We start from the raw sequence: 17,321 nt of genomic DNA on the forward strand, positions 1-17,321 counted from the left end.
AAAGGTTTCACTATCTCACTCTCGGTCAAAAAAGACCGTATTTCGGAATATTTGGATATGGGATACTCAACCTGTATTAGTATTATTATTATTATTATTATTATTATTATTAGTATTATACTTTAATTTATATGGCGCCACAAGGGTTCCGCAGCGCCCAATTACAGAGTACACATATGCATATTATCAAAACAGGAAAACAGTGACTTACAGTTGAAGACCATATAGGACAAGTACAGGGTAACTAAGCATAACTACACCAGTAGACGAGAGAGATAAGTTTCAAGGTGGCCAAAAAACTGCGGGATTTGGGCAGTTGAGGATTATTAAAATAAGAAAAGGATAAGCACATGAGGGAAGAGGGCCCTGCTTGTGAGAGCTTACATTCTAAAGGGCATGGGCAGACAGACGGGTAACAAAGATGGGATAGACCGAGCGTGGGACAGGGGTTAGGATGAGATTTGGTTGGGTTTGGTAAAGAAGTGGGTCTTAAGAGCCAGTTTGAAGTTCTGTAGGGAGGTTGAGAGTCTGAGGGGGGAGAGGTAAAGAACTCCAGAGAAAGGGAGCAGCACGTGAAAAATGTTGGAGATAGGAGTGGGAGGAAGTAATCAGAAGACAGGAGAGTCGGCGTGCATTAGCAGAGCGAAGAGGACGGGTGGGAGAGTAAAGGGAGAGAAGGTCAGAGATGTAAATGAGAGAGGAGTGGGTGAGTGCTTTGTAAGTGAGTGTGAGAAGTTTGAATTGGATTCTGAAAGGGAAGGGAAGGCAGTGAAGGGCTTGTGGGAGAGGGAAGATGGATGTAGTGCGTTTGGTGAGGAAGATGAGACGGGCTGCAGCATTGAGGATAGATTGGAGGGGAGAGAGGTAATTGTCAGGGAGGCCAGTTAGGAGGAGATTACAGTAGTCCAGTCTGGAAATATCCAGTGAGTGAATAATGATCTTAGTGGCATCCTGGGTGAGAAAAGGTCTGATCCTGGAAATGTTTTTGAGACGAAATGACAGGTTTGTGAGAGGTGCTGAATGTGTGGTTTGAAGGAGAGGGAGGGGTCAAGGATTACGCAAAGACAGCGTACTTGGGGGCTAGAGGAGATAGTCGTGCCATCAATGGATAGTGAGATTGTGGGAGGGGAGGTTGTGCGGGAGGGTGGGAAGATGATCAGCTCAGTCTTAGACATGTTGAGTTTAAGAAACTGGGATATACAGGAAGAGATATCAGAGAGACAGTTGGAGGTATGAGTGAGGAGAGCCGGGGAGAGATCAGCGGAGGAAAGGTAGATTTAAGTGTCGTCCGCATAGAGGTGGTATTGGAAATTAAAAGACCTAATGAGGTCACTTAAAGAGGACGTATAGAGAGAGAGAGGAGAGGACCAAGAACAGAGCCTTGGCGGACATCAACAGTTAGTGGAAGTGGGGGGGAGGTAGCGTCATGAGAGGAGACAGAGAAGGAACGATCAGAGAGGTAGGAGGACAGCCAGGAGAGGGCAGTATCACGCAGACCAAGAGAGTGAAGGATTTGCAGAAGGAGAGGGTGGTCCACAGTGTCAAAAGTAGAGATGAGCGGGTTCGGTTCCTCTGAATCCGAACCCGCCCGAACTTCAGGTTTTTTACACGGGTCCGAGCAGGCTCGGATCTTCCCGCCTTGCTCGGCTAACCCGAGCGCGCCCGAACGTCATCATCACGCTGTCGGATTCTCGCGAGGCTCGGATTCTATCGCGAGACTCGGATTCTATATAAGGAGCCGCGCGTCGCCGCCATTTTCACACGTGCATTGAGAGTCATAGGGAGAGGACGTGGCTGGCGTCCTCTCCGTTTAGAGAAGAGAGAGACACAGTATTTTCGGGGAGCATTATTAGGAGGAGTACTACTGTATACTACTATACTACTTGCTGAAGTGATATTTATAGATTAGATAGTGTGACTGTAAGTGTATTATCTGACTTGTGGGGGAGACACTGACAGTGGGGAGCAGTTAGAGTCTGAGAGCAGGACTCAGGAGTACATATAACGTACAGTGCACACTTTTGCTGCCAGAGTCAGTGCCACACTGCCATTGTTGTGACCACACTGACCACCAGTATAATAATATATTTTGTGATTGTCTGCTTAGGCCTCGGAGTACTAGTTGCAAGTTGCAACGTGACCTGTCCTGAAGTGACCACCAGTTTAATAATCAATCACCACCAGTTTAATACATATATATATATATATATATATATATATATATGTATGTGTGTGTGTATATATATATATATATATAATTGTATATAATATATATATATAATATTGTATACCACCTACCCGTGGTTTTTTTTTTTTCATTCTTCTTTATACATACTACTATAGTAGCTTACTGTAGCAGTCTGCGGTGCTGTGCTGACCTGACAGTGTCCAGCAGGTCCGTCATCAGTCATTACATAATAAATATATATAGTACCTGTCCGGCTGCAGTACTAGTGATATTATATTGATTTCATCTCATTATCAATAATTTATCATCCAGTCTAGACTCTATATTAGCAGCAGACACAGTACGTTAGTCCACGGCTGTAGCTACCTCTGTGTCGGCACTCGGCAGTCCATCCATAATTGTATACCACCTACCCGTGTTTTTTTTTTTTCTTTCTTCTTTGTACATACTACTATAGTATAGTAGCTTACTGTAGCAGTCTGCGGTGCTGCTGAGCTGACAGTGTCCAGCAGGTCCGTCATCAGTCATCATTACCTAATAAATATATTATCTACCTGTCCGGCTGCAGTACTAGTGATATTATATATACATACATATATATATTGATTTCATCTCATTATCAATCATCCAGTCTATATTAGCAGCAGACACAGTACGTTAGTCCACGGCTGTAGCTACCTCTGTGTCGGCACTCGGCAGTCCATCCATAAGTATACTAGTATCCATCCATCTCCATTGTTTACCTGAGGTGCCTTTTAGTTGTGCCTATTAAAATATGGAGAACAAAAATGTTGAGGTTCCAAAATTAGGGAAAGATCAAGATCCACTTCCACCTCGTGCTGAAGCTGCTGCCACTAGTCATGGCCGAGACGATGAAATGCCAGCAACGTCGTCTGCCAAGGCCGATGCCCAATGTCATAGTACAGAGCATGTAAAATCCAAAACACCAAATATCAGTAAAAAAAGGACTCCAAAACCTAAAATAAAATTGTCGGAGGAGAAGCGTAAACTTGCCAATATGCCATTTACCACACGGAGTGGCAAGGAACGGCTGAGGCCCTGGCCTATGTTCATGGCTAGTGGTTCAGCTTCACATGAGGATGGAAGCACTCAGCCTCTCGCTAGAAAACTGAAAAGACTCAAGCTGGCAAAAGCACCGCAAAGAACTGTGCGTTCTTCGAAATCCCAAATCCACAAGGAGAGTCCAATTGTGTCGGTTGCGATGCCTGACCTTCCCAACACTGGACGTGAAGAGCATGCGCCTTCCACCATTTGCACGCCCCCTGCAAGTGCTGGAAGGAGCACCCGCAGTCCAGTTCCTGATAGTCAGATTGAAGATGTCAGTGTTGAAGTACACCAGGATGAGGAGGATATGGGTGTTGCTGGCGCTGGGGAGGAAATTGACCAGGAGGATTCTGATGGTGAGGTGGTTTGTTTAAGTCAGGCACCCGGGGAGACACCTGTTGTCTGTGGGAGGAATATGGCCGTTGACATGCCTGGTGAAAATACCAAAAAAATCAGCTCTTCAGTGTGGAGGTATTTCAACAGAAAAGCGGACAACAGGTGTCAAGCCGTGTGTTGCCTTTGTCAAGCTGTAATAAGTAGGGGTAAGGACGTTAACCACCTCGGAACGTCCTCCCTTTTACGTCACCTGCAGCGCATTCATAATAAGTCAGTGACAAGTTCAAAAACTTTGGGCGACAGCGGAAGCAGTCCACTGACCAGTAAATCCCTTCCTCTTGTAACCAAGCTCACGCAAACCACCCCACCAACTCCCTCAGTGTCAATTTCCTCCTTCCCCAGGAATGCCAATAGTCCTGCTGGCCATGTCACTGGCAATTCTGACGAGTCCTCTCCTGCCTGGGATTCCTCCGATGCATCCTTGCGTGTAACGCCTACTGCTGCTGGCGCTGCTGTTGTTGCTGCTGGGAGTCGATGGTCATCCCAGAGGGGAAGTCGTAAGCCCACTTGTACTACTTCCAGTAAGCAATTGACTGTCCAACAGTCCTTTGCGAGGAAGATGAAATATCACAGCAGTCATCCTGCTGCAAAGCGGATAACTGAGGCCTTGACAACTATGTTGGTGTTAGACGTGCGTCCGGTATCCGCCGTTAGTTCACAGGGAACTAGACAATTTATTGAGGCAGTGTGCCCCCGTTACCAAATACCATCTAGGTTCCACTTCTCTAGGCAGGCGATACCGAGAATGTACACGGACGTCAGAAAAAGACTCACCAGTGTCCTAAAAAATGCAGTTGTACCCAATGTCCACTTAACCACGGACATGTGGACAAGTGGAGCAGGGCAGGGTCAGGACTATATGACTGTGACAGCCCACTGGGTAGATGTATGGACTCCCGCCGCAAGAACAGCAGCGGCGGCACCAGTAGCAGCATCTCGCAAACGCCAACTCTTTCCTAGGCAGGCTACGCTTTGTATCACCGCTTTCCAGAATACGCACACAGCTGAAAACCTCTTACGGCAACTGAGGAAGATCATCGCGGAATGGCTTACCCCAATTGGACTCTCCTGTGGATTTGTGGCATCGGACAACGCCAGCAATATTGTGTGTGCATTAAATATGGGCAAATTCCAGCACGTCCCATGTTTTGCACATACCTTGAATTTGGTGGTGCAGAATTATTTAAAAAACGACAGGGGCGTGCAAGAGATGCTGTCGGTGGCCAGAAGAATTGCGGGACACTTTCGGCGTACAGGCACCACGTACAGAAGACTGGAGCACCACCAAAAACTACTGAACCTGCCCTGCCATCATCTGAAGCAAGAAGTGGTAACGAGGTGGAATTCAACCCTCTATATGCTTCAGAGGTTGGAGGAGCAGCAAAAGGCCATTCAAGCCTATACAATTGAGCACGATATAGGAGGTGGAATGCACCTGTCTCAAGCGCAGTGGAGAATGATTTCAACGTTGTGCAAGGTTCTGATGCCCTTTGAACTTGCCACACGTGAAGTCAGTTCAGACACTGCCAGCCTGAGTCAGGTCATTCCCCTCATCAGGCTTTTGCAGAAGAAGCTGGAGACATTGAAGGAGGAGCTAACACGGAGCGATTCCGCTAGGCATGTGGGACTTGTGGATGGAGCCCTTAATTCGCTTAACAAGGATTCACGGGTGGTCAATCTGTTGAAATCAGAGCACTACATTTTGGCCACCGTGCTCGTTCCTAGATTTAAAGCCTACCTTGGATCTCTCTTTCCGGCAGACACAAGTCTGCTGGGGTTGAAAGACCTGCTGGTGAGAAAATTGTCAAGTCAAGCGGAACGCGACCTGTCAACATCTCCTCCTTCACATTCTCCCGCAACTGGGGGTGCGAGGAAAAGGCTCAGAATTCCGAGCCCACCCGCTGGCGGTGATGCAGGGCAGTCTGGAGCGACTGCTGATGCTGACATCTGGTCCGGACTGAAGGACCTGACAACGATTACGGACATGTCGTCTACGGTCACTGCATATGATTCTCTCCCCATTGAAAGAATGGTGGAGGATTATATGAGTGACCGCATCCAAGTAGGCACGTCAGACAGTCCGTACTTATACTGGCAGGAAAAAGAGGCAATTTGGAGGCCCTTGCACAAACTGGCTTTATTCTACCTAAGTTGCCCTCCCACAAGTGTGTACTCCGAAAGAGTGTTTAGTGCCGCCGCTCACCTTGTCAGCAATCGGCGTACGAGGTTACATCCAGAAAATGTGGAGAAGATGATGTTCATTAAAATGAATTATAATCAATTCCTCCGTGGAGACATTGACCAGCAGCAATTGCCTCCACAAAGTACACAGGGAGCTGAGATGGTGGATTCCAGTGGGGACGAATTGATAATCTGTGAGGAGGGGGATGTACACGGTGATATATCGGAGGATGATGATGAGGTGGACATCTTGCCTCTGTAGAGCCAGTTTGTGCAAGGAGAGATTAATTGCTTCTTTTTTGGTGGGGGTCCAAACCAACCCGTCATTTCAGTCACAGTCGTGTGGCAGACCCTGTCACTGAAATGATGGGTTGGTTAAAGTGTGCATGTCCTGTTTATACAACATAAGGGTGGGTGGGAGGGCCCAAGGACAATTCCATCTTGCACCTCTTTTTTCTTTAATTTTTCTTTGCGTCATGTGCTGTTTGGGGAGGGTTTTTTTGGAAGGGCCATCCTGCGTGACACTGCAGTGCCACTCCTAGATGGGCCCGGTGTTTGTGTCGGCCACTAGGGTCGCTTATCTTACTCACACAGCTACCTCATTGCGCCTCTTTTTTTCTTTGCGTCATGTGCTGTTTGGGGAGGGTTTTTTGGAAGGGACATCCTGCGTGACACTGCAGTGCCACTCCTAGATGGGCCCGGTGTTTGTGTCGGCCACTAGGGTCGCTTATCTTACTCACACAGCTACCTCATTGCGCCTCTTTTTTTCTTTGCGTCGTGCTGTTTGGGGAGGGTTTTTTGGAAGGGACATCCTGCGTGACACTGCAATGACACTCCTAGATGGGCCCGGTGTTTGTGTCGGCCACTAGGGTCGCTTAGCTTAGTCATCCAGCGACCTAGGTGCAAATTTTAGGACTAAAAATAATATTGTGAGGTGTGAGGTATTCAGAATAGACTGAAAATGAGTGTAAATTATGGTTTTTGAGGTTAATAATACTTTGGGATCAAAATGACCCCCAAATTCTATGATTTAAGCTGTTTTTAGGGTTTTTTGAACACCCGAATCCAAAACACACCTGAATCCGACAAAAAAAATTCGGTGAGGTTTTGCCAAAACGCGGTCGAACCCAAAACACGGCCGCGGAACCAAACCCAAAACCAAAACACAAAACCCGAAAAATTTCCGGCGCTCATCTCTAGTCAAAAGCAGCAGAGAGGTCAGGAAGAATAAGCAGCGAGTAGTGGCCCTTAGATTTGGCTGCATGGAGGTCATTGCAGACTTTTGAATCTAATGAATCGCATTTTCAACTACACCGACAGCACAAATGCATGGATCACAATATTTGGACTAACATTCCCCACAAACATACCATCAGTAGAATCCATGCCTAGAATAAGAATTCAAGTGTATTCAGGGCAAAAGGTAGCCCCACGAAGGGCCCAATTCAGAGGTTCACACAAATCCCGTTGTGACTGTGGTTCTGCTTATGTCGCAGCTGCTGAGCTACAGATGACCCGAACCCCCCCCCACACACACACACACACTGGCAGTGTCTCTAATCTGCTGCTTGAATACAAAGATGCACAATTGATCAACTGGACAGCCATGTGGTTGCTCAGAATGTCCATCAGAAGTAAGCCACCAGAGCCATTTTAACTTCACACCCAGCTGTAGACACACCGCTGACACGGTCTTTATAGGCCTGTATTTGACTCACTTTCCACAAACTCTCGCTAACCATCCAAATCCTCAAACAAGTCCTAGAGATGGTCAGTGATGAAGCTATAGCACAGCTATTGATCTGTTCTTTAGATATACTTGCCTACCCCCCGAAGAAGTGGATGTATTCCCGTCACCCACCCACTTCCTAGTGAAGTGAGCAGGACTGCAGGGTAGTGACGCAAATTTCCAGTCTATGCATTGGGAGCGGAGCCATTCGTGGAATCATGTCACAAGAGTGTGCGACATTAGGCCTAATCCCTTTGCAGCATGATGTCACGAATCCACCATCATGTATCAACCACATATCCCCTCCGTGCTTAGGTCAGTAACAGCAGATATGTCCGTGGGACAGAAAATTAAAGGTGTGTTAACCTACTTCAAATTATTTGCTGTGGGAGTAATCTTGTAGAAAGTTATCCCACGCCAATAATGTACATAAGCAAATATATCCATGAATTGCTTTACTAGAACTGACAGTCAGTGTGTTTATAGACCTTTGTAGATAGAGCCGCCCTGCTTAAGATGGCCATGACATGTCATTTGCTGACGTGTCTCTTATCAATATTCCTTCTTTATACTTCCTCCTCCAAGTGTCAGCTGAGCACATGATGAGGTTTTAAGGTACAGATGAACCTAGTTCATTCCATGACTTCTTTGCTAGATATTGCAGTATGATTTTTATACTTATATTTATTACTTGTGGCTTGAAGGTCACTAGTACTGCATTTATTACAAAAGTAATATTCTTCTATATTTGAGATGATCACAAACCAGTATTTTTAATCTGTTATTATGTTGTACAAAGCTATTATCTTGACACTAAAGTAATTTGGTTATTACTGCTTTAAATTCATGTGGTATTTTATTGGTATTTGTCTAATTTTATAAAATGAATCTTTTTTTCTTACAGACGTGCAATTTGTGTTGAATTGGTAATTAGCCACACTTGAAGTCTCATGCAATGAGGATCCGTCTGAGAAAATGGCCGTTTATTGTGAAGACTTTAGTATTGGTTGGTCTTTTCATGGTTACCTATATGGTTGTGGAACTTTCTGTTTCTACTTTACGCTCATCAGATGGGCAGGATCACACTACAAAAAGGAGGTGGGAGCGAGAGTTTTCTGCTACAGAGGAGAAAATAAAGGACCTGAATCGTCCAGTTTATATTAAACCTCCCCCAAATCCAAACGCACTAGGAGAATGGGGGAAAGCTGCAAAACTACAGGTTAATTCTGCTGAAATGAAGATGCAGGAGGAAAGCATTGAAAAATATGCCCTTAATATTTATTTGAGTGACCAGATATCATTGCATCGGCACATACAGGATAACAGAATGTATGAGTAAGTAACAGGGAATTTTAAAACTGATATTTGGTTGAATATTTTTACCATTAGAAGTATAGAAACACTAGATTTACTAAGCAGCGGACTTAGAAACCACCACTAATCTACTGGAAAAAAAAAAAAAAAAAGATGTGCTTGTGACAGGCAAAATAGCTCAAACAATAAGAAAAATATTTTCTTGCTTTTTGAGCTACAGTGTCCTCATAAACTATTACTGTACCAAACTCTGCACCCCAGGTCCTGTGTGACTCTGCTTGTGCTGTCGTTTTCACTCGAGTTAGTGCCTTATGCTAGCCATACATCAGACCAACTTCAGACTAACTTTCCTCCAACCGTCCAACTAAAAACAGTGCTCCACACATCTAACCAGCCAACCTTTCTCTAACTTGTGAGGTCACAGAAGTAGGTGGACAGTGCCTGCCTACTTCTGCATGTTTTGAATATTTATTCGATGACTCCACGGGGAACTGTGCCCAGGAATGGGAGGCTGAGCTCTGCTTATCCCTGAAGGAGGGAGGGTGCCATGGCTGCTGATGGGAGAGGGTGCGATGATTGGGGGGTGGGGTTGTTGAGCTCATGCAGCCCCTGGCAGAGGGTGAGGTAGGGGCCCTTCTCTAGATTAAGTGCAGTGTGACTGGGTGCAGGAACAGCTGCGGGACCTGGGGGCATACGGCCCCATAGCAGCTGTAACCCCTGCACCCACAGTAGTTTGTCTCTGTATGTATATTACATATATATAGTAATATGTAATACCACAATCCGGCCCTGGCATCCATGAACGCTCGCGCGCCCGGGAGAGGGAGCGCACGGCTCTCTGTGGGGCCAGACCGGCCCACAAGACCATCGGCCAGACGGGTAGTCTCCTGCATATACATATGGCTGCAGTCAAGACTATAATGAAGGGGGGTGGCATTGCAAGGTGTTCCAAGGGAGGAAGGGGGCAAGAGCTGATGACGAGGGGGGCCCGCAGCAGCTGATGGCGGGTTGGATAGCGGGGTTGCCATGATCGTGGGGGAGGGGGCAGTGACCGCAGGTGAGGTGTGGGGGTACCGCGATCGCTGGTGGGGTGTAGTGGTCACGGGTGGGGGGGTACTGTGATCGCGGGTGGAATACGGGAGTGCCACAATTGCTGCGGGGTGATCGCTGTGGGGTGCGATCACGTCACCCCCGCAATCGTGGCACCACACCCACGATTGCGGCACCCCACCTACAATTACTGCACCCCCGTAATTGCGGATGCGGTGCGAGGGTTCCACTGGTGGAATGCGGGGGTGTCGCGATCGCGGGTGGAATACGAGTGTGCCGCAATTACGGGGATGCAGTAATTGCAGGGGGGTGCAGCAATTGCGAGGTGCAGTGATCGCGGGTGGGGTGCTACTGCTGGGGGTCCTGGTGTGACCGTAGCTGTCCCTGGTCTTCCTCCCGCTTCGCCGCCACTGCTGGGGATTCCGGAGTGACGGCAGCAGCTCAGCAGCAGAGGTGAACTGCCGCAGCAGTCCCTTAAGCTCCTCCCGGCTCCTGCACCACAGTGCTGCTGCCGGGGTTCCTGGTTTGACAGGGTCAGCCCAGCAGGCAGTGTGAAAGAAGTAGGCGGACACTACTGGCCGGTGTGCGCCTGCTTATCGTTCATTTGGGGGGAAAGTTTCCTCTACACTTGAACGATTAGTTGGGAATCGTTTGCTCCCACACACTGCTAGATTAGTGTTCCAACCAGCCAACAAGTTCATTTTTCCTGTGTTGACCTAGTGCATGCCGACCAATAGTGGGCGACCTAGTGACCATTCACCTAGTAAAGGTCGACCCAATGATACACATCCTATGAGAACACATCTGTACCTGGGTAATCAGAAGGAAAGGAGCCACAATACTCTTTATGTATTGACTAAGGAGGCAGAAGATACTGTAACACTGATAATTCTCATATGAGGGAAATACTATTATTAGGGGGAAAATCTTTTAATTTTATTAAGAGTAATATTTATTACATTTAATTGTTTATTGGTGTTTACAAATGTTTTTCTGACTACAGAAGGATTGGAATCAGTATAATTTATTGGCGGGTGGGATGCCTGCTGTCCATATCCTGAATGCGACATCCTGCCCACAACAATGACTGGGCGAGTGCAAAGATTACCCGTATGGGCCCGGTGGCTTGTTGCACTTGCCACAGGATCTATTCCCACTCTGTGGGTGTCGTCTTTTGCCGGGATTCCGACTGGCAGATTTGTCGGTTGTCGGGATTCCAGCGTCCGTATCCTGACCGCCGGGATCCCGACAGCCGGCAAATTGAATACATCCCGAAGGATTTATGTGTTCACCATTTATATAACCGTAAAATATTAACTATTGCCCTCATCATAAAGAAAAAACAAAAAACCATAACTTAACAATGGCCCTTGCATATAGTAAATAAGATGTCAATAAAATGAAACCATTTTCTCCCTAAAATTTGATAAAATAAGTGCCTTTAAGTGAATTGTGATTCCTTTCACAAAATCAGTGTAAAACAGATGGACATCGATGGTGGTTTACAAAATTCCATCAAAATGACTGTAAATCCAGTGGCCTTGTGCTTCAATTTGCCAGCAATGTGCAGGGGTTTCAAAAGTGTGCCCCTTATTAAATTGTACATCACGAAGTTCGAACATTTACAGCCTGCTCAGAGGGTAATTTTGAGGAGGAACTTGTTTTTATTCTTTGTTGCTTGTCATTGGTCACTATAGACCAGAGGTTCCCAAACGCGGTCCTCAAGGGACTCCAACAGTCCAGGTCTTAGGTATATCCATGGCTCAGCACAGATGGTTAAATCAAATTGACTAAGGTGCTAATTAAGTCACCTGTGGCCAAGCAAGTCACCTGTGGCCAAGCATGGATACATTTAAAACCAGGATCGTTGGGGTGCCTTGAGGACCGCGTTTGGGAACCTCTGCTATAGACTGACTGAGACCTACTGCCTTTTGTTCTTCAATAACTTTAGGCTGCTGATACAATTGACCAATCATTGTAAGGGTTGTGAGCTTTTAACTATTAATGGATTCATTCAAACCAGGGGCCTGGATGTAATGGCTTGCGAGACGGCTGGAGCTTCAAGACTTTGGATGAACTCGTACGTTTTTTTTTTTTTTTAAAGCAGCAAACCTTTGCCAGGTTTTGCTTTATAAATGTTTGCTGCTTTAAAAAAAACGTACGAGTTCAACCAGAGTCTCAGAGCTCCGGCCTTCTCGCAAGCCATTACATCCAGCCCCTGATCTTATTTAATTGGGATAGCTGCAAAAAACATGACGGAGAAGCATCCTGTTTTGTTTCATCTGTTCGTATGACTTTTTACCATATCAAAGGAAACTGTGCACATTTATATGGCGATATTGATCATTTTGTGGGAGCTGTATCAAACCTTCTAAAGAGGACAGGTGGAGAAGTTGCTCACAGAAACCAATCAGCTTATGGTTGCTATTGGTGGTGTCTCCATCTATCCTCTTTAGAAGATTTGACGTATCTCCCCCATGGTCATAATGCATGTGCAATGTGGTTCTGTTATGCATAGGCAATTAATGGTGTTTCAAAGTCACAAATTAACCTTAATTTACGTAGGATACAGAGATATTGAAATGTTTACGTTTAAAATATATTGACAATTGTATGTTACAGTATTTCAATGTAGTACTTCTCAGTTATAAAATTAAGGGGGGTATCTAAGAAACCATGGTAAATTGCCATGGCTAATGGATCGCCCTGGGGGCTATCCCCTTAGCCCTGACAACCCAGCATTTATCTGGGATTATGTTTGTATGCTTCAGGTGTGCGACGCAAAACCTCCGATAACCCTTAGAGACCCCTTCCTTTTTTTTTTTTTTTGTGAAAACACATGGGCTCGGGAACTTTTCCCGGATCACGTGTTTTCATCTGAAAATGGGACATTTTTCACCAGAAAAGAATGGGCTGTATATTGATAGTCCAATATTGACCATTGGGCTAAAATTGTGATATTGGCAAAAAAAAATTCTGCTGAAATATTAGCGCTGCTAATAGGATATCCCCCTCTAAATATATGAAAGAAAAAATTAAGGCTTAAAAATATGTACGTACAGTACGAAAATGTTGTTTGGACCATATAAATAAGTGAATATAAGAGAACACATAACTTGCTAATTTGTACATTTTGTCTCCCCTGTTCTGTGTGAACATAAAAGCTAGCCTTATCTGATACCTTAGGGTGAATGAGGCTTCCATTGATGTACTTCAGCATTTCCTTGCTACACTACCTTTTAGTGTGGCTGCTGCGCACAAAGCCTACATTATCCAAGCACTCTGTTCTGTCTGCCAACTTCTCATATGTTTCAGTGAAAATGCAATACACATCTGCTCTGTGACCAACAAAATACACCCTGGAGCAGTGTGCTGAGCTAAACATGGCATATTTCCAGTGTTAAGTGCATGTACTTAAAAAATGTATTGTTTACCACATAAAGAGTTTTGAAAGATCTATGTTTTTAGTTTTTTTGTTTGTTTTATTTGCCCAATCTCCCTTTTTTTATTTTTTTATTTATTTGTTAGAGGAGATGCTTCAGTTGAGTTTTACATTGGTATATGGCAGAAGGCACATTTCTGTTTTCACAACTTATTTTTGGCAGATTGTATTTGGTATTTAAGTGATTTGTTTTTTTGTCTTTTCCTGGCATTTTTGTAAATTGGTTATAACATTGATTTTATAGCTTCCCCTCCCCTTCTATCTAATTTACAGTGGTGAAGCATTGTATATTGTGTTGCCTATAACTTTTACCATTTGTATAATATTTTGCAGGTGTAAGTCAAAATCTTTCAACTACAGAAAGCTTCCAACAACATCTGTCATAATTGCATTTTATAATGAAGCATTATCGACACTGCTCCGTACAATACATAGTGTATTAGAAATGTCTCCCTCTGTACTTCTGAGAGAAATTATATTAGTGGATGACTTCAGTGATAAAGGTATTTACTGTATGTATGTCTTACAGTGTATGCTGTGTGATTTCTTAACACCCTTATAATACAACTGTCACATTCCCATCTACAAGTATGAGTCTCATGAATAATAAAAAGCATTTCATACCATACAGAAAATAAAACCTCTTGAAATGGATTGTGGAGGACATGGGGAGTTAAGGGCCATAGATACTAGACAATTTTTTTGACCAGTATGGCCGATACAGACAATTGTGAACGATATATCGTTCACATCGTCTAGTGTGTATGGTCCTGCAATCAACGATGCGCACACCCGCGCTCGTTGATTGCAGGTTGGCGGTCGCCCCTGCAGCATGCTCAGTGTGAGCAATGTCACTTGTGGCATCGCTCATCACGGCATGTGTGTACAGAACCGCAATAAGCGATGTCCACAATGTGACATCGCTCACCTCCCCGCAGGCGGCTCCCCTCCCCGCCAGCGGCTTCATTCTATCGTAGCCGCTGACAGATCAGCGACTCCCTTCCAGCAGCTTCATTGTAGCCGAGCTGCTGACAGGAGCCGCTGGAGGGGAGCCGCTGACTGCTCAGCGTCTCCGTCCACTGCCCCACCAATGCACCCACCAATTATTTCTCTATCGTCCTTGTGGATGCTGGGGTTCCTGAAAGGACCATGGGGAATAGCGGCTCCGCAGGAGACAGGGCACAAAAAGTAAAGCTTTAGGATCAGGTGGTGTGCACTGGCTCCTCCCCCTATGACCCTCCTCCAAGCCAGTTAGATTTTTGTGCCCGGCCGAGAAGGGTGCAATTCTAGGTGGCTCTCATAAAGAGCTGCTTAGAGAAGTTTAGCTTAGGTTTTTTATTTTACAGTGATTCCTGCTGGCAACAGGATCACTGCAACGAGGGACAGAGGGGAGAAGAAGTGAACTCACCTGCGTGCAGGATGGATTGGCTTCTTGGCTACTGGACATGAAGCTCCAGAGGGACGATCACAGGTACAGCCTGGATGGTCACCGGAGCCTCGCCGCCGGCCCCCTCGCAGATGCTGAAGCAAGAAGAGGTCCAGAATCGGCGGCTGAAGACTCCTGCAGTCTTCTAAAGGTAGCGCACAGCACTGCAGCTGTGCGCCATTTTCCTCTCAGCACACTTCACACGGCAGTCACTGAGGGTGCAGGGCGCTGGGGGGGGGCGCCCTGGGAGGCAAATGTAAACCTATATAAGGCTAAAAATACCTCACATATAGCCCCCAGAGGCTATATGGAGATATTTAACCCCTGCCTAAATACAATAAATAGCGGGAGACGAGCCCGCCGAAAAAGGGGCGGGGCCTATCTCCTCAGCACACAGCGCCATTTTCTCTCACAGAAAGGCTGGAGAGAAGGCTCCCAGGCTCTCCCCTGCACTGCACTACAGAAACAGGGTTTAAACAGAGAGGGGGGGCACTAAATTGGCGACATAAATATATTAAAGATGCTATAAGGGAGAAACACTTATATAAGGTTGTCCCTATGTAATTATAGCGTTTTTTTGGTGTGTGCTGGCAAACTCTCCCTCTGTCTCTCCAAAGGGCTAGTGGGGTCCTGTCCTCTGTCAGAGCATTCCCGGTGTGTGTGCTGTGTGTCGGTACGTGTGTGTCGACATGTATGAGGACGATGTTGGAGGAGGCGGAGCAATTGCCTATGATGGTGATGTCACTCTCTAGGGAGTCGACACCGGTATGGATGGCTTATTTAGGGAATTACGTGAGAATGTCAACACGCTGCAAGGTCGGTTGACGACATGAGACGGCCGACAAACAATTAGTACCGGTCCAGGCGTCTCAGAAACACCGTCAGGGGTTTTTAATAACGCCCATTTACCTCAGTCGGTCGACACAGACACAGACACCGACACTGAATCCAGTGTCGACGGTGAATAAACAAACGTATTCCTTATTAGGGCCACACGTTAAGGGCAATGAAGGAGGTGTTACATATTTCTGATACTACAAGTACCACAAAAAAGGGTATTATGTGGGAGTGAAAAAACTACCTGTAGTTTTTCCTGAATCAGATAAAATAAAATAAAGTGTGTGATGATGCGTGGGTGTACCCCGATAGCAAATATTGGCGTTATACCCTTTCCCGCCAGAAGTTAGGGCGCGTTGGGAATGAATAAGGCGCTCACACGCTTATCAAGTGGCGTTACCGTCGCCAGATACGGCCGCCCTCAAGGAGCCAGCTGATAGGCAGCTGGAAAAATATCCTAAAAAGTATATACACACATAAGGTGGTTATACTGCGACCAGCGATCGCCATCAGCCTGGAGATGCAGTGCTGGGTTGGCTTGGTCGGTTTCCCTGACTGAAAATATTTGATTGATATAGAGCATTTAATAGGATGCATTATATATTTATGTATGCGAGATGCACAGAGGGATATGTGCACTCTGGCATCAAAATAAGTGCGTGATCCATATCTCCCAGAAGATGTCATGGACACGACAGTGGTCAGGTGATACATATCCCATACGACACATGGAAGGAAACAGACACCGTCTTTTCAGCCTCAATCCTTCCGTTCCCATGAGGGCAAGCGGGCAAAAGGCCAGTCATATCTGCCCAGACATAGAGGAAAGGGAAGTAGACTGCAGCAGACAGCTCCTTCCCAGGAAAGGAAGCCTTCCACCGCGTCTGCCAAGTCCCCAGCATGACGCTGGGGCCGTGTAAGCGGACTCAGGTTAGGTGGGGGTGTAGTCTCAAGAGTCTCAACGCGCAGTGGGATCACTCGCAAGTTGACCCCTGGATCGTACTAGTATTATCCCAGGGGTACAGATTGGAGAGTCGAGACATCTTTTCCTCGCAGGTTCCTGAAGTCTGCGTTACCAACGGCTCCCTCCAACAGGGAGGCAGTATTGGGAAAAATTCACAAGCTGTATTTCCAGCAGGTGATAATCAAAGTACCCCTCCTACAACAAGGAAAAGGGTATTAGTCTTCCACACTATATGGTGGTACTGAAGCCAGACGGCTTGGTGAGACATAGTCTAAATCTGAAATCTTTGAACACTTACATAAAGGTTCAAATCAAGATGGAGTCACTCAGAGCAGTGATAGCGAACCGGAAAGAAGGGGACTATATGGTGTCCCTGGACATCAAGGATTACCTCCATGTCCAAATTTGCCCTTCTCAACAAGGGTACATCGGGTTCGTGATACAGAACTGTCAATATCAGTTTCAAAAGTTGCCGTTGAATTATCCACGGCACCCCGGGCCTTTACCAAGGTAATGGCCGAAAAGATGACTCTCTTCAAAGAAAAGGGCATCTTAATTATCCCTTACTTGGACGATATCCTGAAAGGGGCAAGTTCCAGAGAACAGTTGGAGGTCGGAAAAGAACTATCTAAAGTAGTTCTACGATAGCACGAGTGGATTCTAAATATTCCAAAAATCGCAGCTGTGTTTTCCGATGATACGTCTGCTGTTCCCAGGAATGATTCTGGG

The 17,321-nt window shown here is 46.0% G+C and overlaps 1 protein-coding gene across 1 annotated transcript in view; it reads left to right on the top strand.

Moving 5' to 3' along the window:
* The window catches only part of GALNT4 (polypeptide N-acetylgalactosaminyltransferase 4), a 297,723-nt gene that overhangs the window by 29,443 nt on the left and 250,959 nt on the right, over positions 1-17,321 (top strand). The window contains exons 2-3 of the mRNA XM_063922806.1: positions 8,464-8,894; positions 13,699-13,868. Coding sequence (XP_063778876.1) covers positions 8,515-8,894; positions 13,699-13,868 — 550 coding nt within the window. The 5' untranslated portion in view covers positions 8,464-8,514. The remainder of the gene's footprint in view (positions 1-8,463; positions 8,895-13,698; positions 13,869-17,321) is intronic.

The sequence above is a fragment of the Pseudophryne corroboree genome, chromosome 5, assembly GCF_028390025.1.
Source record: "Pseudophryne corroboree isolate aPseCor3 chromosome 5, aPseCor3.hap2, whole genome shotgun sequence".
NCBI classification, from domain to species: Eukaryota; Metazoa; Chordata; class Amphibia; order Anura; family Myobatrachidae; genus Pseudophryne; species Pseudophryne corroboree.